General features: G+C 46.9%; 1 protein-coding gene across 2 annotated transcripts in view; it reads left to right on the top strand.

Annotated features, from left to right (window-relative positions):
* LOC138525571 (uncharacterized) overlaps positions 1-27,659 on the top strand; it is a 281,870-nt gene that overhangs the window by 191,364 nt on the left and 62,847 nt on the right. For both annotated transcript variants that reach the window (XM_069635608.1, XM_069635607.1), the window contains one exon: positions 23,583-23,645. In XM_069635608.1, coding sequence (XP_069491709.1) covers positions 23,583-23,645 — 63 coding nt within the window. The remainder of the gene's footprint in view (positions 1-23,582; positions 23,646-27,659) is intronic.

Here is a 27,659-nt window from a genome sequence, read left to right as displayed (position 1 = left end):
TGCATTAAAAACACATTTATATCTTTCTCCTAGTGAAGTGTGCGGCATACCCCTTCAGCAGCTTGCTTGTGCGTATTGTGCAAGCGTGATCATATAGGCCGGCCTAGAGTGTGGTGCGAGTCGTGATTTGTTGCCGAGTAGGGGGGGGGCACTCATCATGGCTCGCAGGAGGGCCCCCACATTTTGTGTTATGCCACTGCGTCACTCATTACACTTCTTATGCGCCCCCCTACTTTTGTCTGTGCCCCCCCTACTTTCATCTTTGGCCCCCTCTGTGACCCTCCTAAATTTGATTCCTGTTGACGCCACTGCTCCCCTCACCACCCTGTTCCCACCTTCCCCGATTGGTGCTGGATACCTAGGAAGCCCATATAAGCTACAAAAGAGCCTACTGTGTCCTCTTTTTTAAAGGTCTGTGTTGCTTTTAGCGGCATGGCAACCCCCAAACTGGGTACCGGGTACCGGGTCTGGGTTCCAGAAATAGGGAATTACCGGGCCATGTCGACTTTGGCAGGCCCGGTAATTCCCATTCTTGGGACCCGGACCCGGTACATCCCCATTGAGCCCCAATAGGGCTCAATGGGAATGGGGAGGATGCTAACAACGGGACCGTTAATGACGGGCCGGTTGTTAGCATCCTGGTCTGCTAGCGGGTCCCGCTAAGGACGCCTGGTCTGACCAGTCATCCTTAGGGAGAGCCGCTGCAGACCTCATAATGTGGCATCCCGGAATGTACGGTGCGGTCCCTTACCGGCGCCATACATTCCGTGGCCGCCTTCCTTGTAATGAGGCCCCTTGTCTTGTTACTTCTAATGGAAAAGACCAGAGCCACAATGTTCACCGGCAACACTGGACAGAAGCAGGAGAATATGGACAGAATAAGATTATCTGTGGGTCTCCCCTGCTCCTGGGCTTTGGTAGTGGGTGTGGAGGATGGCCTGGCAGACTGACTGGTGAGAGCCGCGCTGACTCGAGCTGCTCCGGCAGACACTGATTTGTAATGCATGCCGTGGACGTTCTGGTCCATGTCCATAGACTTCTCGCTGGACATGGTGACTGAGAAGGATTTCTTCAGGCCATTCTCCTCCTTGCTCATGGTGCTGGTTAGTAGTTTTTCTATCTCTTGCGAGTCGGTGGGCTAGGCACTGGCACACCCGCTCAGTGCCTTGTCAAAATGAGCATCGGTGTTGATAGCCATTCTGGGTTTTCATGGAGGGGCCTGACTGGCGTCCCCTTTTAAGAAGTAAGCGCTCAAGACAGGTGCAAGCTTTCCATTCTGGACCAGTAAGCATGTAAGGAAGCAAACCGCAGGAGCCCCTGTGCTAGGGGACGCTGTAGATAGTTTGCACATTAGAAGAAAAAGTCTGAAGATACTTTGCTTCCTGTGGGGTTAAGCACCAAAGGGGTGAGTGGGAGAGTTTTTGTTAAATACGTATCTTGTACACCAGCTGAAGCGCATGTGTGTGCCCCTCGCCTCCTATGTGTGATTGCTGCGAACATGCCGGTCTACCAAAGCCCTGCCATCGCTCCTAGAGGAAGCTCAGTGGAGCAGTCTTGACAGGATGAAAGTTGAAACCAACCCCAGAGTGAGGCTTAAGATCGCTTATGCTGCTGAAATACTTCCATGAGGGAAACCCGAAACCTCCCCCACACCCATCACCCACCACCGCTCTTAGGGTTTAAATGCATTTTACGTTTGTGAAGGTTTTAGTTTTGAGAAACATATACATGTAACCCCACTCCGCAGCTTCCATTTAGGGGTAGCAAGGGTGCTTGCAGGGGTAGGAAGGGAGACCCCATGGGTTGCTACTGCGATCCCTGGAGACCCCCAAATGGTGTCCCTGACGTAATGTTTGATTATTCACTGTACAATACTAAGTTAGTCCAGATGTTAATTGGTGAAGTGGCAAGTGCATGATCTTTGTGACACTCCCACACTAATGCCATGCTGTTGAGTTGGGTTTGTGTAGAGGAGAACAGATTACAGTGATCCCTGTGTCATTCTCTTCGGTGGATGGTCTCAATATATCAGCACAGGTGTGGCTCAGTTTCAGTACTTCTATCCCCCTTTGACTCAGTATATTCCACGCCACCCATGATGGAAGTTCCCTCAATTGACTACTTCCTTTCACCTACCCTGCTTTTCCAGTGTCTCTTTCGGGTCTTCCCAAGGCCAGCTTTTCCAATCTACTCCTAAATGCATATGTCCAACCTTTCCCAGCCTAGTCTTCCTGATCTCCCGTTCTTTTTTAACTAAAGAATGCCTTTCTCTTTAATGCAAGATCTCACCTCTTTCTACTGATTGGTGTCTTTTCACATTTGGTAACTGATCATCACTTTTGTACATCAACGGCTCTGGCTAAATCTCACATTGATCAAACACCATCCTTCCTCTTTGTATGAATATACATATTTGGTCTAGCCTCTCAAGAGCATTGTGACAAAAACCTTTTTATTCCAGCATGGACTTCTGAAACATGAGATGCTGTACACAAAACAGTGTATAAAGTGTCGGATGGGTTGAAACTGTATTGCAGAAAGTAGCCTGTTTATGGGTAGATGGTTGGGTGATATTAGGTGGCACAAAGTACAATCAATTCTCATGAATTTACATTATTCATAGTCACAATTTAGGCAAAAGAACATAAAGAGATGTCCTCATTACCACACAATTGTTTGATTGAGAATGAACACAGGGTCTGAAACCAAGGCCCTCATGACCAGGAGAGGCAGTTTAACATCTTTATCACAGACCCTCTATTAAGGTCCATTTACGCAAACTCCTGACAGAATTGTGTTTCCAAAACAGAAGTTAATGTCATAGATTTCGTTTGTGCCTTCCTTGATTTATACGTGTAGAAATGAATAAAACAGACACTCCCTGGACAGGGAATAAGGCACAAAAGAGCAGACTGCGAGAGTTCAAGGAAAAGTTTATCTAGATCTCTGAGAGCACTCTGAACACATCAAAGTTACACCATATTATATAGTACAGTGGCATATTTAACACATGAAGCTACGTTGGACCCGGATTGGTCAGCCAGGGTGGTGTCTTAGGTGTGGACATCATCTCTTCCTCCGGGTTGGTTGCTTACTTGGCGGGAAGATTGACGTCAGACATCTGTACTCTGGATGGGTGAAGGTCAGGTCGCTGTGAAAAATGGTGGTCACTATGTAAGCTAAGAAAATACATTCTAAATAATGCATGCACTAAATAATGGCTGATCAAAAGACACTCAGTAGTTTATCCTGTCACTATACAAATCACACAGGTATCTATAACATCTGTGACATTTGGGTTATACGTATCACAGGTTTACGAGTCTTGACCACTATAATACTGTCATTGAACTGTAGGGTTAGTCTCACAAGAATCTCAGGTGTGTGGCATTTGTTAGTATTGGGCACGATATACTGCAGCAGGGGTCTAATGTTAGTTGGGGGTCTGTTGGTTGGGCTTCATAGCATGGTCAGCGGTCTGGCATATGAAAGAGATAACTTGCCGGGACACAGGGTTAGAATGGCGAGGGTGAGAGGGCAAGGACACTTTTGTGGAGATGGACGAGCTATGAGCTCGGCTCATGCTGGTTCACATGCAGGACAGTGATCTCAGAGGAAAAGAGATGTGTTACATTTGTTATTTGTTGCAAGCATCTCCGGCTTCAGCGTGAGAATGGAGCTGAAGAGTTTTCCAGTCAGAGTGGGAACAAGGGTGGGGGCCATGTGCTTTGAGCTGCTGCGTCGGGGAAAAGGGAGAGAGGCATTTTGTACTATTGCAGTGAGGCCTGGTCACCAAGATGGAGTCGAAACGGGGTACAATAAATGGATGCCCCGTGTCCTGCTCGGTGGTCCCATCTACGCGAATGTAACCCAAAGTTAACATCGCATAAGGGCGAGGGGCGTACCCACCACTAGAGGCACTTGGTCCGAGTTTTGTACTGAGAAGTGATGGCAGAGAGGGGCCCATTGGCCCCTCACTCCCACACATTCCCCCCTTTCGTTACATCTAAAGTAACAAATATTTCTACTTTTTATTCTTTTCATTCTCCCTTCAGTAGTACTCAGCCTCCACCACAGCCTCGTCCCACGCGGGGGTGCCTTTTATTGGCTTCCACGCTCTGCATACACTTCTTAAGCTATTTCCTCTTCTGGCATATTCGTCTGGTGTACACATTAAGTACATTCCTCCATCCCCATCTAGATCCACCCATACTTCTTGGTACCATTGCAACTCCCTTGGTTCTTTTATCGCTGTATGATGCAAATTATCAGCTATATCCCCATATTGCCTGTAAATTGCTGTCATCCTGTATTGTGGTGTAGTGTACTCCCCTGTTTGCATTTGTGCATCTATCATGGTAGCTACCATTGTCTGTCAGCCAGTTGTTACCATCATAATAGCTGAGTTTGGCATGCTTTTCTCACAACAGCGTAGTCCCAGTTGGCACACACAAAAGAACAGGAGCACAAAGACGATGATGGGGACCAGTATTTTCATTGCCACATTTACCCATGATGGTATCCAACTGAACAAATTGTCGAACCACTTGCTTTCTTCTGCGCCTCCTTCTGTTCCTATCCTTTCCCCTAGAGTGTGTACTGCTGTTATCACATGTGAGAGTGTCCCGTTATCAGCATCTTCAGTTGGCACGAATGTGCAACACGCCCCCCCAATTTTTCGGCAAACACCACCGTCCATCGCCGTGAGGAGATCTAGGACATATCTGTTTTGCATTGTCATTAGGCGCAGTGCGCGGAGCTCTATTTTTATCACGTTGAACCCCTCTTCAGTGTCGTTAGCCAGTTGAATGAGTTCCCAGCGCACTATCTGCAACCATTTAGCGTTCGTTCGTGCTTGCAGTCCCGGGACAAGAAGTGAGGCGAAGAATGTCTCTGCTGATGAAAAGAGCTTGTATTTCTGCGGGATCTCAGCAAGGAGTTTCGATGATTCGGATGAGATGTAATTGGAGGATCTTTTACTTCGTGCCAATCTTTTCTTTAGTTCATATTCTGACAAAAGTTCATACGCTGGAGCTTCTGTTATTATTAGTTGGGGCGCTGTCGATGGTTCAGCCGATTGCCCTGCTGCCGATATGCCAGCCGATTGCTCTGCTGCCGATATGCCAGCCGATTGCCCTGCTGCCGATATGCCAGCCGATTGCCCTGCTGACCCTTGGATATGGCTCTCTGGTATTACCATCAGGGCTGTGTGGAGGCTGGCTAGAGCACAAGTTCCTTTCCACAATGCTGGGAGGTGCAGGTAAGCTTGTTTGCCGCAAATCCAGTACATATCCATCAGTGCAGCGGTGCCTTTCTTCATGTCAGTTATTATGACCGTCTTGTTACATTTCCTTGTCTCTCCCATGTTCACTCTTCCCTCCCCATGGAAACAAAGTTCATGTGGCACCTCTTTCTGTATTTTGATAGTGTTTTCCAATGCTGTGACCCACGTTAGCTTTGTGACATGTCGCAACCAGATGGGGTCACATACATCCTTTATCCACTGGAAAGTGTCATTGGATAGGCCTCGAAGTGCTTCTGCTTTGCATTCGATAGTTTCTGCGTGCCACTTATTTTCTGCATATCACGTGCCCTTGATGACAAGAAATGGTTCCTTGAGGCAAATTACTCCTTGGCGTCTGCTTGTTCACGTGCTCTCATTTTCCAGTTTTTTTAATGTGACGGTGTGCGCTTGGAATGTGCTTTTTATTCTGCATAAAACCAGATGAATTAAACATTGGGTCTCTGACAAGAGCACTTCCTGAGGTACTAACATTTTTGGTGTTCCTCATGCGTGCGGGATGGTTGAACAGACGTAGCAACTTTCATTTGTTGCTTGTTCACCGTGTCACTCATGTCGGAATACCATTTATTTGATTGATCAGGGTGGCGGGGATCTTCTATTTCGTCTAACTCCAGGTCATGATAAATGTTGTATCTTTTCCCTCCCGCCCCCTTTTTCTCGTCCTTCTCCTTTTCTTGTCATTGTTTTTCACCTTTTTGTAATGTATTGGAAACATGCCAGCCCAGGCTGTATCATTGTTATTAAATGTGACATGTGTTTCTTCATCAGTAACAGTAATGTCGCGTGAGGAAGGGTGTGTGGTTGTATGTGAATGTGTACTGGTGTTAGTTAAATCATTTGGCCAATAATAATCTCCATTGTATTCATTAAATTCAAACGCATCGCTCATATTTATGTTCAGACGTAACAATGATACACTTGGTGATCCTACAGTGGCGTGTTCTGAAGGTCGCATCACGTCTGTATTGTTCATGTTAATCTCATGTGATTCTTTCCACGTAGTCTTCACCCCAGTCCATATCAAGTGCGACCCTTCTCGTATCATGTTAGCCCTGCTTCCTCCCCTGTGCATGTCATTAACCAAAGATAAAAGGGTATAATACCAAGCCGTGAAAAACAATATTACTGACATCAAAACTGCAGCACATTTCAAAACACATTCAACGTTACTGAACCTTTTAGCCCTAATGGCGTCCCTATCACTATCTAGCATTAATTGGTTCTCCGCGATTGTAGTTCGTTGGGCCATTTGTTACCTGGAGGGGCGATATAAATTCGTTAAGTCACCACAATACATACATGTATTTACATTTTTTGTTCAACTTCATGTTTAATCATTATTTTTAGTCATGTTTGTTAATGTGCTCTATTACACATTTACTTTTGCTATGGAGGGAACCAGAGGAAAACAGTGATGGAGAAAAGCGTAGAACAATAATTGAAACAAAGGTGGGAGAGGATGTCGATCAATCAAAAAAGAAAGAAGGAAAACAGAAAAGAAGGAAGTAGGAGATAAGTCATGCAGAACAAAATACATATCATAACTTGTATCTCTGCATGTTCTCTTTACTGACAATTCAGTTATCCTTTTCCAACCTCATTTGTGGTACCAGTGGCACCATCTTGCTCCTCTTGGAGGATTGTACTATCGTGTGCCCTCCTCACGTCTGATAAGTGCACCCAATACTTCAATCCTTCCACCTTTACAGCAGTGGGTGTACTATAGATGACCTCGTAAGGGCCATGAAACCTCGGTGAATTCCACCTCCTTACAAAGCTGCGGACGTACACGTGTGCTCCTGGCATCAGTGGCCCGCTTGAACTGTCTGTGGCCATTGTGGTGGTATCAGTCGCCACATTTTCAGTAAAAGGGGGTGCTATTTGTCGCGCTATGCGTGTGTTAACTGGGTCTGGTATTCCTTGAACTCTTCCCCCAGCAGTGTGGCAGCCCTATGTGCATCCGATGCTCTTCTAATCGGTGATGCTGGCGTGTGTATTCGCCTCCCAGTTACAATTACACGGGGGCTCAGATGGTGGTCTTTACATGGTTGCGTCCTGAGTCGGAACAGTGCTAGGGGCAAGCAATACACCCAGTTCTTCTTCAGTGTGTTACACAACTTTGATAACTTACTCTTCAGCAATCCGTTGATCTTTTCCACCATTCCATTTGCCATCGGATGATAAATTGAGCATAGTTTGTGTTTTACCCCCAAGAGTGATGTCACTTCCTTAAAGAGGTCATTCAAGAAGTGCGTGTTGTTGTCTGATCTTATCACATCGCATATTCCCCATCGGGAAAACACTTCCCGAACAAGGAATTTGGCCGCATACTGGGTGGCGACATGGGCCCGCTTCCACCCATCTTGAAAAGGGGCAAACTACCACAATCAAATATCTTGCTCCATTACACCGCTCTCCCATATCAGCATAGTCTATATGGAGCTCTCCTAATGGTTCTGGGGCAGGGTACCGCGCAATGTTCTCAATGTCATTCCTGAATTATATGTTTGGCATGTTATGCATTCTACAATGAATTTTGACAGGTGCTCTTGCAAATTGGGGACGAACCAGTGTTCCTGGATTTCTGCGGCAACGTGTTGTTTTGCTACATGGCCGGGGAAATGCAGCTGTTGGAATGCTATTTCTAGTAACTCTATGGGCATTACAACCTTTCCTGTTGTTTCCTGTCTCCAAATGAGATCTGTGGCTGATTGTTTACATCCCTGTTTGCTCCACAGTTCTTGCTCCTCCTGTGGTGCTCTTCTTTTTAATTCTATTATCTGCGCTATTGGGGTATTACTGTAGGCTTCTTCTAGTGGGTCTGTGGTGGTTGCTTTTACAATGGATTTGAGTGTTGGTGTTACATTGAAATACGAGGCCTCCTCCGCTGCTGCGTCGGCTGCCACTTTTCCCAATGAGATTGCATCTGTCTTGTTGTCATGATCTCTGCTTCCAAAAGATCAGGACTTGCCCAACTCCCTTGGAAGCAGACCCATAACCCCGGTTCCGAGTGCCAGCCAGTCCCAATTGGGACCTTTTGGACCCTGTCCTGGCGCCAGTGGCACCAGGCTCATAAAGATGCCCAGTCCCAGCGCTGGAAGCGCCGGGCTCATAATGCTTGGGTGGACTTACCTGCAGCAGACCATGCTGCTTACTTACCTGCCAGTTGAACCTCTGATCCTCTTCTGTTTGGGACTACTTTTCCTGTTGGGTGGGGCAGGAGCCACTCCCTAGGTTCAGAACACTGGAACTCTTCTGGAAAACAGGAACTCTTTTCTTACCTAGGCGTGGCTGTGGAAGGAGACACCTAAGCACTACAGGAGGCTATTTAAACCACACCCGATGGATGAATCTTGCTTTGCGTTATTCTGCATTCTCTGCAGCAGAACGCTCATCGTGTCTTTTGCTTCTGATCCTGGGCCTTAGGGAACAAAGGCTTACCATCCTGGAATCCAGTCTTCAGCAGCACCTGTAAAGACAAAGAAAGAACAGGTTAGCACTACGGTCTTCAGTGGCAGCGCATCTCTTACCTGGTCCACCGGCTGTCACCAACGCCTCGCGCTGTATTCCGGCATCTGAAAGACAAAGGCTTACCTACTCTTCGCATGCTCCGGAGGTCTTCGCACTGCATTCCGGCATCTGAAAGACAAAAGCTTACCAGCTCTTCGCACTCTCCGGAGGCCTTCGGCGCTGCATCCCACATCTGAAAGACAAAAGAAGGTGCGTTTAAAGACATTGGGCAACTTTATTACTCACGTGCCATTACTCCTTCCCACGCCGAATCCAGTGGGTATTCCAGCACCCTTCAGCTTCTCTAAAGCTCCGAACTTGTACCTGCAAGATAAAAGGGACAGTTAGTGCGCATCATGAAGCAGGCTACAAGCGCTTACTTACGTGCTTCCAGGCACTTCTATTCCTCACGCGGGTTCGATCCTCAACTCTCATCAGCCCGCCATCCGCCATCGCCGGAACCCTGCAAAACAAGAGATATCATTACAAAAGACTTTTAAGACATTTGAAGTGCCCAGAACTTACCGTTCGTGCAGTTAACGACGGACAGCAGTCCTCTGAGGTCAAGAGGCCTGCACCCTTATCCAGTGAAGAAACTGGTTACGGCACCCTGCCCCGAGGCAGATGGAGAGCTCGACGTTCACTTACCTAAGGTGAGGGCGTTAACCTTTGGGGTTCTACAGGAGAAGAGAAAGGGAAGAGGAGAGAGGCACCCAATAACCCCAGTTCATTAGTCCCATATTTTCTATCTGCAGACATCTTACTCTTCGAGTCAGACATACAGTGCACAGAGGTCCAGCCCAAAGAGCCAACCGTGTGTTACACATCACCTTTGAAGATACGGCATTCACCCAGTCAAGACCGGCGCCTCTGCGGGAATCAGGTGAGCGTTACAGAACGCAAAGCCTACCGCAAAACTCCCACCCAGGCGCTATGGAAACCTCGGATACCGACCAGCTAGCCCAGTTGCTTGGGGAACTAAGAGCAGAAGTGCATGCAGCCCGTCAGGAAACGAATGCTCTAAGAAGGGAACTGATTATTTCCAAGGAGCGAACAGACGATCTCGCTAGACAATTGCTACAGTCACAGGCCGGACAAACTCTGTTACCCGCATCAGGGGCAAATCTTCCTTCAACATCCTCTACGAACCCAGTGCAGATCAACCTACCTGGGAATGTACCTCTGGCTCCGCCCGAACGATTTTCTGGTGACCCAAAGAGGTTTGCAGTATTTATTAATCAGTGCCGGTTGCACTTCTTATGCCGGCCAGCAGCCTTTCCAACTGATCAAGCTAAGGTAGCTTTCGTGCTTTCGTACCTTAGTGGCAATGCAGCAGACTGGTCGATCCCTCTAGTTAATCAAGATGATCCGGTTCTCCATGATTTTCAAGCTTTTCAGCTCAGTATGGAAAAACTGTTTGCAAGACAGTCACAGGGGCAGGCCTTGGACAATGAGCGCCTTTCATTGCGACAGGGTAATCAAGACCTTTTGGCTTATATTGCGTCTTTCAACAGACTGATAGTGGAAACTCGATGGCCTGAGGACAAAAGGATTACACTGTTTTATAGAGGTCTACGTGGAGAGCTCAAAGATGTGTTAGCCCAAGTAGTGAATCCCCCGCAAGACTGTTCGGACTATATTGACTTAGTCGTTCAAATTGACCAGAGACTGCAGAACAGGAAGGCCGATCGTTCCAAGTTTGATGCTCGAGTATTTTCCAAACCACCAACTCCTACCAAAGGAGTAGACTCCGGGGAACCCATGCAAATAGGGGGCCTGAAAGGACCACTAACACAAAAGGAGCGGGAAAGGAGAAAACAGCTGCAATTATGCCTCTATTGCGGAAACTCGGGGCACTTTCTTCGAGACTGTCCGGTGAAACCAGCCAAGAAGGCAGTAGGAGCTGCAGTTACCAGGGTCACAAACTCTGAGCAGGGAAACAACCTCGCCCGACAAGAATAGAGGTCCTCTTGCCGAGCGTTAAAACCAGTTCCGTGACCTCGCATTTCGTGATACCTATGGTCCTCATTAGCCCTGAACATCCGGATCGATTACATGCGATTGAAGCTTACGTCGACAGCGGTGCCATCGGCAATTATGTGGATCATGAAATGGTTTTGAGGATGAATCTGACTCTTTGTCCAAAGGCTGTGAAGGACGTCATTACTACGGTGGATGGTACGGAGATAGCCTCCGGACCAGTAACGCATACCACCCAAGAAGTGACGCTAGTAAGTCAAGATGGACACCATGAGAAGATCGTGTTCGATGTGATCAAGGCCCCTCAGTTCCAGATTATTCTAGGAATTCCTTGGCTAGAGAAGCACAATCCTCAGATCGATTGGCGAGCAAGAACGGTTCAGTTTCCAGAATGTGTCTCTACTTGTCACCCTCGACCTGGTGTTGCACTGGCAGCAATTTCCTCGGAGGCTCCCCAGTTACCTCCTGAATACCTAGAATTCCAAGATGTTTTCCGGAAGGATCAGGCTAACTCTCTACCTCCTCATAGGTTTTATGACTGCCAGATAGACCTGATACCTGGATCTACTCCTCCTTGTAGTAGAATTTATGCCCTCACCGAGCCTGAGAATCTTCACCTCCGACAATACCTGGATCAATACCTAGCGAATGGGTTTATTCGTCCTTCCAAGTCCCCTGCTTCCTCAGCTTTGTTCTTCGTTCCAAAAAAAGAAGGGGACCTTAGAACTTGTATAGATTATCGCGCCCTGAACCAGATCACAGTTAAGAATAGATATCCGTTACCTTTGATCCCTGAACTCCTGGACCAAGTCAGAAAAGCATGCATATATACAAAGCTGGATCTTAGAGGAGCCTACCACTTGGTACGAGTAAAAGAGGGCGATGAATGGAAGGCGGCCTTCCGCACCAAGTATGGGCTATTTGAATATCAGGTCATGCCCTTCGGACTTTGCAATGCCCCGGCCGCCTTTCAATATTTTATGAACGATGTCCTCAGAGAGCTCATAGATGTGTGTGTTGTTGTTTACATTGACGACATCCTCGTTTATTCTTCATCGGAAACTGAACATCGGAAACAGGTGAAAATGGTCCTCGAGAGATTGCGTCAACACAAACTTTTCGCTAAGTTGGAAAAATGTGTTTTCAACGTGACTGAAGTTGAATTCTTGGAATTCATATTATCACCTAGCGGAGTGCGTATGGATTCAAAAAAGGTCGATGCAATTCTCAAATGGCCATCGCCATCCTCCGTAAAAGGTGTTCAAAGCATGTTAGGCTTCGCTAACTTTTACCGCAGGTTTATCCCCGAATTCTCTCGAATAGTCCAGCCCATCACCGCCTTGTTAAAGAAAAACAAACATTTTGAATGGTCTACCGAGGCGGAACAAGCTTTCCAGAATTTGAAGACTAGATTTATCTCTGCACCGATCTTAAAACATCCTCGCCCAGAACTCCCCTACATCGTTGAAACTGATGCTTCGAGCCTTGCCATGGGGGCAGTTCTATCACAAAAGGACCCAGCAACCAATCAGTTGCATCCCGTGGCATTTTGGTCCCGCAAATTCTCGCCTCCTGAAATCAACTACACTATTACTGATATGGAACTTCTAGCTATCAAGTCCGCCTTTAAGGCTTGGCGGCATTATCTTCTGGGGGCCCGACACACCGTTACTGTGATTACAGATCACCGAAACCTGCAATATTTGAAAACCGCAAAAGCTCAATCCTCTAGGCAACTCCGTTGGGCACTATTCTTTGCCGAGTTTGACTTCATAATTACCTATCGACCTGGTACAAAAAACGGTAAAGCTGATGCCCTTTCTCGGATGGGAGTGGAAGAACATTTGATCAATCCTAAACCTGTACCTATCATTCCCGAACAAAGAATTCTAGGTGTAATCGCCACACAATCCATAGAGGAAGTTAAGGATAAAGCCAGGCTACTGGTAACTCCAGCAGACATACAGAATTGGCATCTGCAGGGAAAGGACTTTACGGTGAAGGACAATCTATTATATTTCCAAGAACGGTTATACCTGCCCAGCACAGATTTACAGAAAAAGGTATTCTCTTGTTATCACGATTCTTTAATGGAAGGACATCCCGGTATGACCAAGACCTCGGAAAAGATCAAGCGCTACTTCTGGTGGCTGTCTTGGAAAAAAGATATCAGAGAATTTATAATGTCCTGTGGAGTATGCGCCCAAAACAAGAGTCAAAAGGAAAAACCAGCCGGCCTCTTACGCCCTATTGACATCCCGCCTCGCCCTTGGCATACGCTTTCTATGGACTTCATCACCGATCTACCTCCATGCTCCGGATACAATACGATCCTAGTAATCGTGGACCTATTCTCCAAGATGGCGCATTTCATTCCACTCAAAGGCTTACCAACAGCAGCAACTCTGGCCCGAGACTTTCTCGAAAACATTGTCCGACTGCACGGTTTTCCTTCAGTTCTAATTTCGGATCAAGGTAGTCAATTTATTTCTCATTTTTGGCGAAGTTGCTGTCGGTCGGCTCAAATTGATGTGAGACTTTCGACCAGCCACCACCCTCAGACCGACGGACAAACCGAGAGGACCAATCAAACTCTGGAACAGTATTTGCGCTGCATGCTACAACAAACTGAAAAAACTTGGAAAGATATCCTTTGGATAGCCGAATATGCCTACAATAACTCTGTCCACTCGGGAACTGGGAAGACCCCGTTTTTTCTTTTATACGGTAGTCACCCTCGAACCTCGGAGTTGGATCCACTCCAAGATCTTGGAACACCAGCAGCAGACCACCTGCATTCTACAATCACCCAAGCCTTTAAGGAAGCCGTTTCTCACCTTCAAAGGGCTAAAGAACAATACAAGAAAGGAGCAGACCAACATCGGAAGGAAGCCCCCCAATATCAAGTAGGAGATCAAGTCTGGTTATCCACCAAATATCTACCTCTAAAAGGACCACGCACATTCAACCCAAGATACCTTGGTCCCTATTCCATCACTACCATAGTAAATCCAGTAGCGGTCAAGTTGGACTTGCCCCCTCACATGAAGATACATCCGGTCTTCCACGTCTCTCTATTAAAACCCGTGCAACCTCAAACCCGACTAACTACATCTCCAAAACCTATTCTAGTTGATGGAGAACTCGAGTTTGAAGTCAAAAGCATCCTGGATTCCAAGATTTCCAAATCTAAACTATTTTACCTGATTGACTGGAAAGCCTACGGTCCCCAAGAAAGATCCTGGGAACCTGCAGAATATGTCCACGCGCCTCGTCTAATCAAAAGATTTCATCGAACATTTCCTAACAAGCCCAAACCCCCGGAGAAGCCCGGTTTGGGAGGGGCCTTGAGGGGGGGTGCTGTCATGATCTCTGCTTCCAAAAGATCAGGACTTGCCCAACTCCCTTGGAAGCAGACCCATAACCCCGGTTCCGAGTGCCAGCCAGTCCCAATTGGGACCTTTTGGACCCTGTCCTGGCGCCAGTGGCACCAGGCTCATAAAGATGCCCAGTCCCAGCGCTGGAAGCGCCGGGCTCATAATGCTTGGGTGGACTTACCTGCAGCAGACCATGCTGCTTACTTACCTGCCAGTTGAACCTCTGATCCTCTTCTGTTTTGGACTACTTTTCCTGTTGAGTGGGGCAGGAGCCACTCCCTAGGTTCAGAACACTGGAACTCTTCTGGAAAGCAGGAACTCTTTTCTTACCTAGGCGTGGCTGTGGAAGGAGACACCTAAGCACTACAGGAGGCTATTTAAACCACACCCGATGGATGAATCTTGCTTTGCGTTATTCTGCATTCTCTGCAGCAGAACGCTCATCCTGTCTTCTGCTTCTGATCCTGGGCCTAAGGGAACAAAGGCTTACCATCCTGGAATCCAGTCTTCAGCAGCACCTGTAAAGACAAAGAAAGAACAGGTTAGCACTACGGTCTTCAGTGGCAGCGCATCTCTTACCTGGTCCATCGGCTGTCACCAACGCCTCGCGCTGTATTCCGGCATCTGAAAGACAAAGGCTTACCTACTCTTCGCATGCTCCGGAGGTCTTCGCACTGCATTCCGGCATCTGAAAGACAAAAGCTTACCAGCTCTTCGCACTCTCCGGAGGCCTTCGGCGCTGCATCCCGCATCTGAAAGACAAAAGAAGGTGCGTTTAAAGACATTGGGCAACTTTATTACTCACGTGCCATTACTCCTTCCCACGCCGAATCCAGTGGGTATTCCAGCACCCTTCAGCTTCTCTAAAGCTCCGAACTTGTACCTGCAAGATAAAAGGGACAGTTAGTGCGCATCGTGAAGCAGGCTACAAGCGCTTACTTACGTGCTTCCAGGCGCTTCTATTCCTCACGCGGGTTCGATCCTCAACTCTCATCAGCCCGCCATCCGCCATCGCCGGAACCCTGCAAAACAAGAGATATCATTACAAAAGACTTTTAAGACATTTGAAGTGCCCAGAACTTACCGTTCGTGCAGTTAACGACGGACAGCAGTCCTCTGAGGTCAAGAGGCCTGCTCCCTTATCCAGTGAAGAAACTGGTTACGACACCCTGCCCCGAGGCAGATGGAGAGCTCGACGTTCACTTACCTAAGGTGAGGGCGTTAACCTTTGGGGTTCTACAGGAGAAGAGAAAGGGAAGAGGAGAGAGGCACCCAATAACCCCAGTTCATTAGTCCCATATTTTCTATCTGCAGACATCTTACTCTTCGAGTCAGACATACAGTGCACAGAGGTCCAGCCCAAAGAGCCAACCGTGTGTTACACATCACCTTTGAAGATACGGCATTCACCCAGTCAAGACCGGCGCCTCTGCGGGAATCAGGTGAGCGTTACACTTGTTGGTATGGGCTTGGCATTTCACCACTGCCACTACCGATGGTACTGCTAATGCATCTATTAACTCATTCAACAATGTTGCATGCTGTACTGGAGATCCGTCTGCCCTCCTGAATCCCTGTCTATGACACTGTGACAACCCTGAGTGCACTGTGGTAGTTGCATATGCTGAGTCTGAGTATATTGTTACCGCACAGCCCTTGGCTGTGTGCAGTGCTTCGATCAGGGCAGTTAGTTCGGCTGCCTGTGCTGAGTAATGAGATGGGAGGCGCTTTTGCACATTGTCTCATAGTCATCTTCCTCCATGCGCACTACCGCCATCGCTACGTGTTTTTCCCCTGTTTCGGGGTTATTGATGCTGACCCATCTATGAAATATATTTCTCCCTCCTGTAGGGCATTTTCACTTGCTTTTGGGATGTCATCACCTTCCCCCTCATATGTGTCACAATCGTGTTTCTGTATGTCCTCTGTCGTGCATGGCTCTGTAATGAATGTTGCTGGGTTTACTGTTTTTCACCTTACAACGTGTACGTTGGGGTTCAAAATTATTATTTCATATGCTGTTGCTCTCTGTGTTGTTAGCGTTGATTTTGATCTCTCAAGGATGGCGAATAGGGAGTGCTCTGCATATAGCGTTACTGAACATCCCATGACAATGGTGGCGCTCTTTTCAATCGCGAAGGCCGCAGCTGCGAGAGCCTGTTTGCACGCGAAATGGCCTTGCATTACTGGATGTAGTGTCCCGCTGTAATAAGCCAATGGTTTGTGACCTAGTGATGTTTTCTGTGTCAGTACTGCCATCATCAATGTCCCATTACAGTGCGAAAACAAGAAAAATTCCCTCTCATAATCTGGGTTCGCGAGAACTGGGGCATCAGCAATGAGGTCTTTTAATTTAAAATACTGTGTCATCATTTCATGCGTCCATTTTATTGCGGCTCTATTTTTCTGTGCCTCTTTCAACGCTTGTAGTAAGGGGCGTGTGAATGTCGAGTCATCAAGGATCCATGCTCGGCAATAGTTACAAATGCCAAGAAACGTTTGCATGTCTTTCACAGTTTTTGGGATTATTATGTTGCGTATAGCAGCTGCTCTGTCTAGGAGTATTCGCTTCCCATCTTTTGATATTAGCTGTCCGAGGTATACAACCTCGGCGAGACAGTATTGCAATTTTCCTTTGTCCACCTTGTATCCCTTGGTAGCTAACACATTCAGTAATGCTATCAAGTCTTCTCTGCACTTTTCTTCTGTATGGCTGCAGACGAGTAAATCGTCTACGTATTGGATGATGGTACTCTCTACATCTATGTTTCCAATGTCCTCACGTAACACCCTGTTAAAAATGCTGGGGCTTTCACAATACCCTTGTGGGAGTCTGCGATGTTCATACCTGTTGTTCCCTAATGTGAACACTGTCAGGTATTGGGATCCTGGGTCAAGTGGTATGGAGAAGAAAGCATTTTTCAAATCAATTACAGTAAAACATGTTGATTCTTTTGGTACGCTGCACAATATTGATGCCGGGTTAGGCACTAATGGGAACTCTTTTTGAATGACGTCATTGAGTGGGCGGAGATCCTGGATCATCATTCACGCCCCTCTTTTTGCTTTTTTGATCGGGAAAATCGCTGTATTACATGGGGAGTTTGATGGCACTATGATGCCTTGTTTTAGGAGTGCATTTATGGTTTCCCTAATTCCCTGCTCTGCTTCTCTCGATATGGGATATTGCTTTACCCTCGGCGGTATTGCACCTGGCTTGAGTTTTATTTTTATTGGTGTCACCTCATGCAGTAACCCTACATCGTGGGGCCGTGTGGTCCAAATTTCAGGTGCTACCTTTGCCATGTCCTCCTCAAATATAGTCAGTGGGGCATTAACACTAGCCATGAGTGGGTTGTGTACCTCTCTGTACTGGATCATAATGTCACATGGTATACTTATTTCCATGATTATTTCTCCGTCTTTTTCACCATTAGTGAATAATTCCTCGTCTGTTATGTCTCGTAGCATTATATTTGGGTCTATGCATAACACAGTTCTCCACTCGCACCCATGAGTATCCAGTCCTATGACCACAATACGTCTGCTGGATACTTGAACTGCCTCGATGTCTATGGACATTATTGTGCCTGGCACGACGTCTGTGTGTGCAATTGGGCGGAATATGAAATCTGATGGTGTTCTCCGTTCTTTTCTCGTTATCTCTGGCACCGCTCGTGCTAATACCTTGATGCCATAAATAAACATACTTATATCAATGGGTATTCCTTGCACCACAACTTCGTTCATTACTGTGCTGATCATCAACATAGCTCGTACTGGGCACACTCCTGGGGTTGAACACACTATTCCTCGTTCTGTAAACAAGATGGTCATATTTAATTTGCTTAACAAATCTCTCCCCAACAGATTGATCGGCGCGTCTTCGTGGTACAGTAAGGGTGCGCGCACGGTTTTTCCCCCCACCGTTATATCAAGATCTTTAGTGTAAGGAACTTTTAAAATAGCCCCAGAGAACCCCTGCGTCTCTAAATTCCTGCCTGAGAGCAGAAACCGCCCTTCCATAAGACATGATTTCTCCGCTCCTGAGTCTACCTTAAAGATAAACTGCTTATTTCCTATCTCTGTCCCCACTCGTGGTTCCTCTTCTGCACATAGGGTGGTAGATAGGACTGGACACGCAAGTGTTCCCTGTGGGCTGTCCTAATCTGAATGTCTTTCTTGCCCTGGCACTGAAAAGACATTGTCTACAACCACTGTTACGCCACGGTATGGTGCCGGCGAACTGTTTGAGGCTGTCGCAAAACAATTGCTGTTTGCGTTTCCTACCGCGTTTTGTCTTGCCATAGGTTGTGGCGGTGGTTGCTGTCCTTGCTGTATCTGAGGTTTGTTATAGCATTGGTCCTGCTATCTCCCTCCTCCCATCGGTAGTCCATAGGGCTACCTGGGTGTGGGCACCCCCAACCTTGTTCGTTCTCCATGGGCTGTTGCCCCTGGAAATACCCTGAAGGCCGTATTCTACAATCTCTGGAATAGTGTCCCCATCTCCCACGATTCCAGCATGACCCTTGTGGTCCACCTCTCATTCCTGGACCACCAAATCCTCTATTTCCTATACCTCCAAACCGCCCTCTCTGGCCACGGTACCCACCTCTTCCTCTTGCTGGTCTTTCTTGCCACTGTTGTCCACCGTACTGCTCTTCTCCGTTCCACGGTCCTTGTCCTCCGGTTGCCCGCAGTGCCGCTATTGTGACTGGTCTATTTCCTGCTCCTTTATCCCCCTCGTTTTCTCTGTCTGTAGCTATGCTGGCGTTGATGGCGGCGACCTTCACTAATTTGTTCTGTACCAGCTTCACCTCGTCTACCAGCCTTTTTTGAGCTATCTCTTTTTCTCTCTCTTTGATCCGCCTGCAGTGGTGCACAAATATGCTCTGTATTTCGGGCCAGCCCTTGGCTTCTATCCCAGCTATTTTGTCCAAGGCCTTCTGCACCTCCTTCGAGAGCCCCTTTTTGATGATAAAATAGAACAAGGCGGTGGACTGGTTCCACGCCGTGGCAGTTTCGCTTCTCCATAAATCCTGCACCCACAGTATGAATTGCGTAGGATCCTCGTTCTCCTCCATTGTACACTGCATCACTAAATGTAAATCTGGAATATCAGGAAACGTGTGCTGCAATGCATCCCATGCCTGTGCTCGAACGTTATTGAACGCCGATCCATTGTGGCAGTCACAACTCATCGTTACTCCGGGGAATCCGGCCTTTTCCCGCACTGCGTCTGCTTGGTCACCAATTGCTGACACTAATAAACTTTTCACATCCCCTATTGCGAGAGGCACTCCTGCTGTGTTTTTCTCAAAGGCGTGTATCCATTTCCCAGCCCCTCCCGACAGTGGGTGGAGGACCTTTAGCAAGTTGTTTTTATCCATTTGAGCCCATGGAATGTAGTGTGGCCTACCTGTTCCTTTATGTATCAATGGCATTTGTAACTTGTGTTTCTTTCCTACCTTACTTACCGCACCTTTCTTTATTTTACTTACCATCATATTTCCTCCTCGCTGTCTTAGTCTACCCTGCTATAGTGGTGGCGATGGTGTATCTGGGTAACGGCGGTTTGGTAGTGGGGACCCGGCCTCGGCAGCTGCCTCTTCATATTCGTCTAAGTCACTCCACACCTCTTCTATTTCTGATTCTTGCTCATTGTTTCCTTCACATCCTTCCCCTCTCTCACTTTCTGGGGTGGGTGGGCGTATAATCCTCACGGGTTTGTCATTTAGATGAAACAGGAACTCCCCTGAACGCCACTATTTCTCTTGCCCTTGTGGTATGCGTGTTCCTTGTGATGATACTGATCGCACTGGCTCTGAGATTGCTTGCGCCACTTCCCCTGTTGTGCTCAATGTTGGCGTTAGATCCACCATGGATAATGGTGGCACCTCTCCTCCCCCTGGCAGCTTTTGGCCTTTATCGCACAATGCTCTTAGCCGCTTTATTTCCATCTGTGCATGCACTAGCTGGCAGTCTAATTCTCCAGTTAAGTGTGCCAAATTCACGGGGGGTGCGCTTGTTGGGCCATACAAACCTCCTTTATCATAGGGTGGCGGTGCCGTGGCAACTGCTCCGGTTGAGGGTGCGGGGGTGGGACATGCTGGTATGTACAGGGGCTCACTGCATCCTACTGCTGGCCTTGACATTAAAGGATATTTTTTTGTTGTCTCGCCTTCAGCTGTAGTGGTTGTGCACTCGCCCTTTGGCGTTCCGCTTACCTCTTCCTGCGTTTTCTGGGTTTCGTTTGCTCTTTCTTTATTTACCTCTGCTGTAGGCGTAACTTCTTCAAACATTCGCCACAGGTCTCGTACTTCTCTTCTATTCTGTAGTTGTTTCCCCTTATACCTTGCTAACAAGTGTGCGGATACTAAATCTAACACCCTTTTATCGAATGACCCACCTTCTGGCCAAGTTGGCGTCATACTGTCTCCTTTTATCTCCGTCAACCATTGATCATGGTATTTTTGTATCTTCTCACTGACAAATAAGGTGCTGACAAATATGTGCTAGTGGTGTTATTCCCCCCCATGACAATATTTTTTCTTCTTTCCCTTTGTCTGTACTTGCCCTTCAACCTCTCTTTCCCTCTAATCACTTCTCCACTTGCCTTTCTTTCCTTCTAGCTGAACAATATACCCTGAATCTTTTCAATTACTTATAGGTGGTCTGCACACATATGTATCAAGATAGATATATGAATCACTTTTCAACGTTAACCTTATGGTTGTTGCATGTTCAAACTCAACAGTTCATTTTTGCATATTTTGCCACTTTAACCACAAATTAATCACAGTACTAGGATATCCTTGACAAAAATGGACAGAACCCAAAAGACATATAACACATATCATGCACATGCACTACCTGCGTGCTTTTTCTTCCCGTCTGTTCTTTTACCACCCCTTCCCCGTTTCGCCTACTCTTCTCATTCACTCCCCACCTCTTACACCCTTTTACTCTTTTCCAAGAATCCTTTCGTACCCAGAAAAAGAATGTTCTAAATAACTACTCTGAGTCTACTCAATATACGAGACTCCTACTATTTTCTCTGTATCTTCACTTATTTGTTCTGCACTGGACGAGACAATGCTATGCGGCGCCGCCTTCTACCCCGTTTGGGCTAGGATAACACTTCTCTTTTTTTCTCTTCACTTCTTAAAAAAACCTAATGGCCATATAAAGGACAGATCAGAAAAGCCTCATCATCACTCACACAGGCCCTACTCTTCCCTATAAACCATTACCACCTGTCCCCTCTATCTCCCCCTTACCTTTCCTTCGTAACCTTCGCAACCGGCACTCACGTGTTCAGTCAGGTGACTCGAGGGTCACCGCTCGCAGCCCGACCCCAGTTAGGCTCGCACCCCAACCAAGCTGTGGCCCGCCTCGGCGAGCAGCTTTTCAGTCGGGTATTCGTCAACCGGGAACCCTTGACCCTTCTTCGTGGTGCGCACAAGCTGGTCGGCCGCAGAGGCGATGGTTTTGCTGGGGGGCGTCCCGGATCTCGCCGCACGGCACTGGCCTCGAGGCACCTCTCCGATCACGTCGCAGGGGGTCACCAAATATTTGTGCCTTCCCTGACTTATACGTGTAGAAATGAATAAAACAGACACTCCCTGGACAGGGAATAAGGCATAAAAGAGCAGGCTGCGAGAGTTCAAGGAAATGTTTATCTAGATCTCTGAGAGCGCTCTGAACATATCAAAGTTACACCATATTATATAGTACATTGGCATATTTAACACATGATGCTACGTTGGATCCGGATTGGTCAGCCAGGGTGGTGTCTTAGGTGTGGGCATCATCCCTTCCTCCGGGTTGGTTGCTTACTTGGTGGGAGGATTGCCGTCAGACATCTGTACTCCGGATGGGTGAAGGTCAGGTCGTGGTGAAACATGGTGGTCACTATCTAAGCTAAGAAAATACATTCTAAATAATGCATGCACTAAATAATGGCTGATCAAAAGACACTCAGTAGTTTATCATGTCACTATACAAATCACACAGGTATCTATAACATCTGTGATGTTTGGGTTATACGGATCACAGGTTTACGAGTCTTGACCACTATAATACTGTCATTCAACTGTAGGTTTAGTCTCACAAGAATCTCAGGTATGTGCCATTTGTTAGTATTGGGCATGATATACTGCAGCAGTGGTCTAATGTTAGTTGGGGGTCTGTTGGTTGGGCTTCATAGCATGGTCAGCTGTCTGGCACATGAAAGAGATAACTTGCCGGGACACAGGGTTAGAATGGCAATAAGTTTCAACTGGCGAGGGTGAGAGGGCAAGGATACTTTTGTGGAGATGGATGAGCTATGAGCTCGGCTCATGCTGGATCACATGCAGGACAGTGATCTCAGAGGAAAAGAGATGTGTTACATTTATTAATTGTTGCAAGCATCTCCGGCTTCAGCGTGACAATGGAGCTGCAGAGTTTTCTAGTCAGAGTGGAAACAAGGGTGGGGACCATGTGCTTTGAGCTGCTGCGGCGGGGAAAAGGGAGAGAGGCATTTTGTACTATTGCAGTGAGGCCTGGTCACCAAGATGGAGTCGAAAGGGGGTACAAAAAATGGATGCCCCGTGTCCTGCTCGGTGGTCCCATCTACGCGAATGTAACCCAAAGTTAACATTGCGTAAGGGCGAGGGGCGTACACACCACTAGAGGCACTTGGTCCGTGTTTTGTACTGAGAAGTGATGGCAGAGAGGGGCCCATTGGCCCCTCGCTCCCACACAATTTGCAGAAAATGGGCCTAATTACGAGTGCAGCGGTAAGGGGTTAACGGCACCGCTAAGGATGCTGGGGCCGTTAACCTCTTACCGCCGCAATCCGAGGTCCCTTAGCGGGTCCCACTAAGACCAGCTGGTAAAACCAGCCGTCTTTAGCGGTAGCCGCTAAGGGACCAGGGAGCTAATAACGGGCCCGCCATTTGCAGGCCCGTTATTAGCTCCCTCCCCATTCGCTTGAGCCCTATGGGGGCTCGAATGGGAATGGGGAAGGATTTTTTGAATGGGGATTTATCGGGTCCTCCAAGGTCGGAATGACCCGGCAAGTCCCCATTCATTGAACCCGGACACGTCTTTGTCTAATAAATAGCACCATGGCTATCTCCAAACTCGTAATGACCCCACAGGTGTAGAGACAACAAATAGAACCTATGTTTTCAAATAACAATCAACATGAATTGCAAATGACATGGCATTTTAGGCAACGTCAGATCTAGGTTTCAGAATGTGTGTCAGTTGAGTTCCAATTTGATTAAATAGATGATAACTCCTTTGGCATCAGGATATTTAATGAATAACGTCAGTGATGTATTTATTCTGAGGTTAAGTTCGAAAAAGTGTGTGAAAGGAACGTTTCGAGAAACAAGTTTAATTTTGTTTCCATTTTTCAGGTTGTTGAAAAGAAGAACCTGGCAACCTGCAACATAACCGTGATTTATCCCTCAGAACTGAAGGTACAGGGTGATCAAAATACTTTTTGCTATTTTCATATAAAATCACTGACATTTGTGCAAACTTATTTTTGTGAAATGTCTCTTTTTCAGGACAATTTCAAAAGGTAGCCTTAAGTCTCTTTGGAGAATTGTGGGTAGCACAAATAATGGAGCAAGTAAAATTAAAGATTATGTAGGAAACCTTGTACGGACTCTAGCAGTGATGAAGTACAGTAGTGGACAGTTCTAAATTACAGACCCTTTTCGAAAGGGCAATGCACCTAGACTACAGGACCAAATGAAGCACAGATTTCACTGTGAGGAACTCTGTCATGCTACCAAAGTCTAGTCCTGCAAGAGAAAAAACAAACATTAAATGTCTTCAAAGGCAAGAACGACCTACAGATCCAGCGGGATACAACAATAGCCACACCAAAGCATGAAGGAAAGGTCTTATCACAAGAAAAGGCCTCAACAAGATTGGTACTTGTTGCCTAAAATAAGGTGTACAGTAAAAGGGAATCTCAACATGAAACAAGTAACAGGAAAGTAAGCGGACATAATTAATCCCAATGGATGAAAAGAATTGGGTTGGGAAATCACCATAAAGCCATGAAAAGGTATTAACAAATCAGAAGACACAACTTTGAGCTACCCTAGCGAACCTCATCAATATAGCCCTTGCCCCATCCAACAAACACGGTCTACATGCACATGCCTTCTTATTGAATTTATATTTCATTTATATCGCGTTCGTTCACAAGTGTTTCAGACCGCTCATTCTGTTGATCAATGGTAGCTCAGCACTTGCTCATGCTGTAGTCTTTGCTGACCTCATCTCGTACAACAACTTTGATGCCCTGTTCATCACTGAAACATGGTTTACCACATCTTCCCCCGATGTTTTCCATGTTCTCCAACCCCCTTGCTACAAAATGTTACATTTGAAATGTGAAAGAAATATCTTTGTTTATTATGACATATGGTTCATTAGAAACCTTTATCTATAAAATCCAATTCATATGGACATGATTAGATCATTGCCATCAGTTTGTTACATCATTTATATTGAAAGCCTATTTAGGTTTGTCTTTTCCTTCTTTACAACTAAAATAAGTCATATCAAACATGTTTTGCTTTTTCTCATGAAATCAGACCAACCTGTTGTCCAGCCAGGAAGGACAGGTGCCAGGGTGGCACTCATCCACAGGATCGATTGTCCATGCTCCATCATCTCCTCTCCCAGTACAAACTAATTTGAATCAGTCACTTTCTGTTCTCTTTTTCACACAAGGAACCTCATCTAAATACCACCTGAGAACAGTGACTTTTTTAAGCCTGACAGAAACAACTTACTCTCATTTGCCAAATTAGCACACTCTATTAATGTCTTTCTCAGAGATTTTAACATCCCAGAATCACAGACCCACAACCACAATCAAAGCAAGCTTTTCACACTGACCGTGTCCATGGACCTTAAGCAAATTGTGCTCTCTCTCACACACGACAAAGGCAACATCCTAGACTTAATCTTCACATTATCCCCCCTTTTTACCTGTGAAGTCCCTATCCCACTCAACTGGTCTGACCACGTCGCCATCCCACTATTGGTCACCCACTACACTACTGCCCACAAAGGTCAGGCTAAACGTCCTCTTACTCATAACCGCTCATTCAAAACCTTCCCGGTCAATGAGCTACATGCAAACTGTGTGGACTATCCGACCACAGGGAATGCCTCAGGCCTTCTAGAATTATTCAACAACTCTGATATGAAACTGGCAGACAGTCATGCCCCCCAAAAAAACAGCAACACTAAGATCAAACCATCTGCCCATTGGTACTTCCCCAAGCTCGCCTCCAACAAACGCTAAATCAAATCCTGAGAGAAATGGAGTCACAAAAACCGTAAGCATGGGTGTGGGACATGAGGCGACAGAGGGAACAAATACCCCCCACAATTTTAAGTGAGGGAACACAATGGCATTTATCCCCCCAGTTTCCCCCAGTTTGTGTCTAGTCTGCAGTGTGTAGATTACGGTCTGCAGCCTGCCTGTGCAGTGATGCGTGCAAGCTTGAAACTTCAGACAGCAGCAGCAGCACTGGTAATTGTAAACAAGATTCTTGTTTTCTTGTTACAAGAACTCTGCTGCTCGCAGGCTCGCTCATGCGTGCCCACTCCCCCCGCTCCTGCGGAGCATGCCCAGGCCAGGCCGGGCAACATACTGCAGCACGCGCCCCTGTGAGTGTGCCATGCACTGCTGCGCATCCTTCTAGAATGAAGGAGAAGCCAGCAGGCCTGAGGGAGCAATGCATGCTCTGCAGAGACAACAGTGTGACTAATGATCTTGCCATCCATTAGGGCAGGTCAGCCTAGGAAAATTTGGAAAGATAATGGGCCTCATTACACGGTAGTTGGTAAGGGTTTACCGGTACCGGTATTTTACCGGTACCGGTAAATCCTTACCGCCTTACTACGAGGTCCCTTTGCGGGTTGGGGAATTTAACGCCTGCTTTCTGCAGGCGTTAAACACCAACCTGCAAAGGGACCAGTGGAGCTAATTACGGTACCGCAATTTGCGGTACCGTAATTAGCGCCTTCCCCATTCCCATAGAGCCCTATGGGGCAAAAATGGGAATGGGGAAGGGCAATGGTGGAAGGGGGAATTACCGCCCCGCCAACCTTGGAATGGGGCGATAATTCCCCTTTCCATCAAGGCGGTGCCGGTATTTTACCGGCATGAACCATGGCGCTAATAGCGCCGTGGTTCACCGCCTACCGTGTAATGAGGCCCAATATATTTAAGCTTCAGACTTGTGCCAGTCGCCTCTGTGGCAGAGCAGGACTTGAAATACTGCCATGCATAAGCGGGCGGCGGGCTGGTCCCTGAGAGCTGCTAGCGTCTTGGTGGCTATTGGATTAAGGTCGAGCACCGGAACAGCGTTACCAATCAGCAGTGGATGCTGGCATGGTTTAACGGCAAGACATGACCGTCTCTTCCACTACTTCTACCCAACGGCAGGGGTAAAGAGGTCCTAGCACAGGGTTTTGCTCCCTGATTTACGGAACCAACCAAAGACGAGCGTTTGTGGACATTCAGATCAGGTACTGCCTCATTTCGCAGTATTATAAATGAACAGACTGTGTATATACGTTATCGTGTAAGTGCATGCCAAGGATCATAAAAGACAGAGCAGATGTAGTGATTAGGTCGGGGTGAAGGAGATGGTGAGTATCTCGATTTTAAGTACACATTTGAACCTGGTACATCCACAAAAAATAATGTTGGTAATTATAATGACAAGATAACATGTTGATAGACACAATTTGCATTGCTCCAGTTTGTTCGATGGAACCCCGCCCCTTCACAGCAACGAACATTATCTGTCTTTAGGGGCCTCTGTTAATGCCATCACTTTCAAGTCAAAGTTCACCTGTGTGCTTCAGACTAGCAAAGGTTTTGTACATTCCTGGTTCCTTCTCGTACAAATAATGAACAGGATTTCTTTTCACTGCAATGAGCTCCAGCTTGGGGCAATGTGTTGGAAAAGGGTGACATTAAGCCTAGATAATGCGGACATTGGTGATGCATCTTTCAGTATACTAAGAAGCATGAGTGCGTGCGTTACATTCCGTGTAATGCTACTCTAGAGGCAGTGCACGGCTGGGTAGATATACAGAGCTCAGGCTGTCACCACAAGTGTTTGTATGCCAAGATTGCACAATGCTGTAGCATGGCATCGATTTTCATGTGTATATCATGCTGGCTGTTATGCCAATCCAACGTCCCACTTGCAGGATTGAAACCTTACAATGTTCAGGCACCTCAAACCTGGCCTTGGAGGCTCCAAAGCCAAGTTTGAGGTGCTTGAACATTGTAACATGCAGGTTAAATCACTATACCTGGACTAATCGCCGAGGGACCCACGTACATGTGTTGAACAATCATAGTGTGCACAGAGAAGGTGGCTTGCACCATTGGAACTATAACTAAGGAAGCCCTTTCTTATGAACACGTTGTCAGCAGTGAGGCC

Source organism: Ambystoma mexicanum, chromosome 7p, assembly GCF_040938575.1.
Source record: "Ambystoma mexicanum isolate Mex_15411 chromosome 7p, UKY_AmexF1_1, whole genome shotgun sequence".
Taxonomy (NCBI): Eukaryota; Metazoa; Chordata; class Amphibia; order Caudata; family Ambystomatidae; genus Ambystoma; species Ambystoma mexicanum.
Note: the sequence above shows the minus strand (reverse complement) of the source record. Positions and strands in the feature narration are given on the sequence as shown.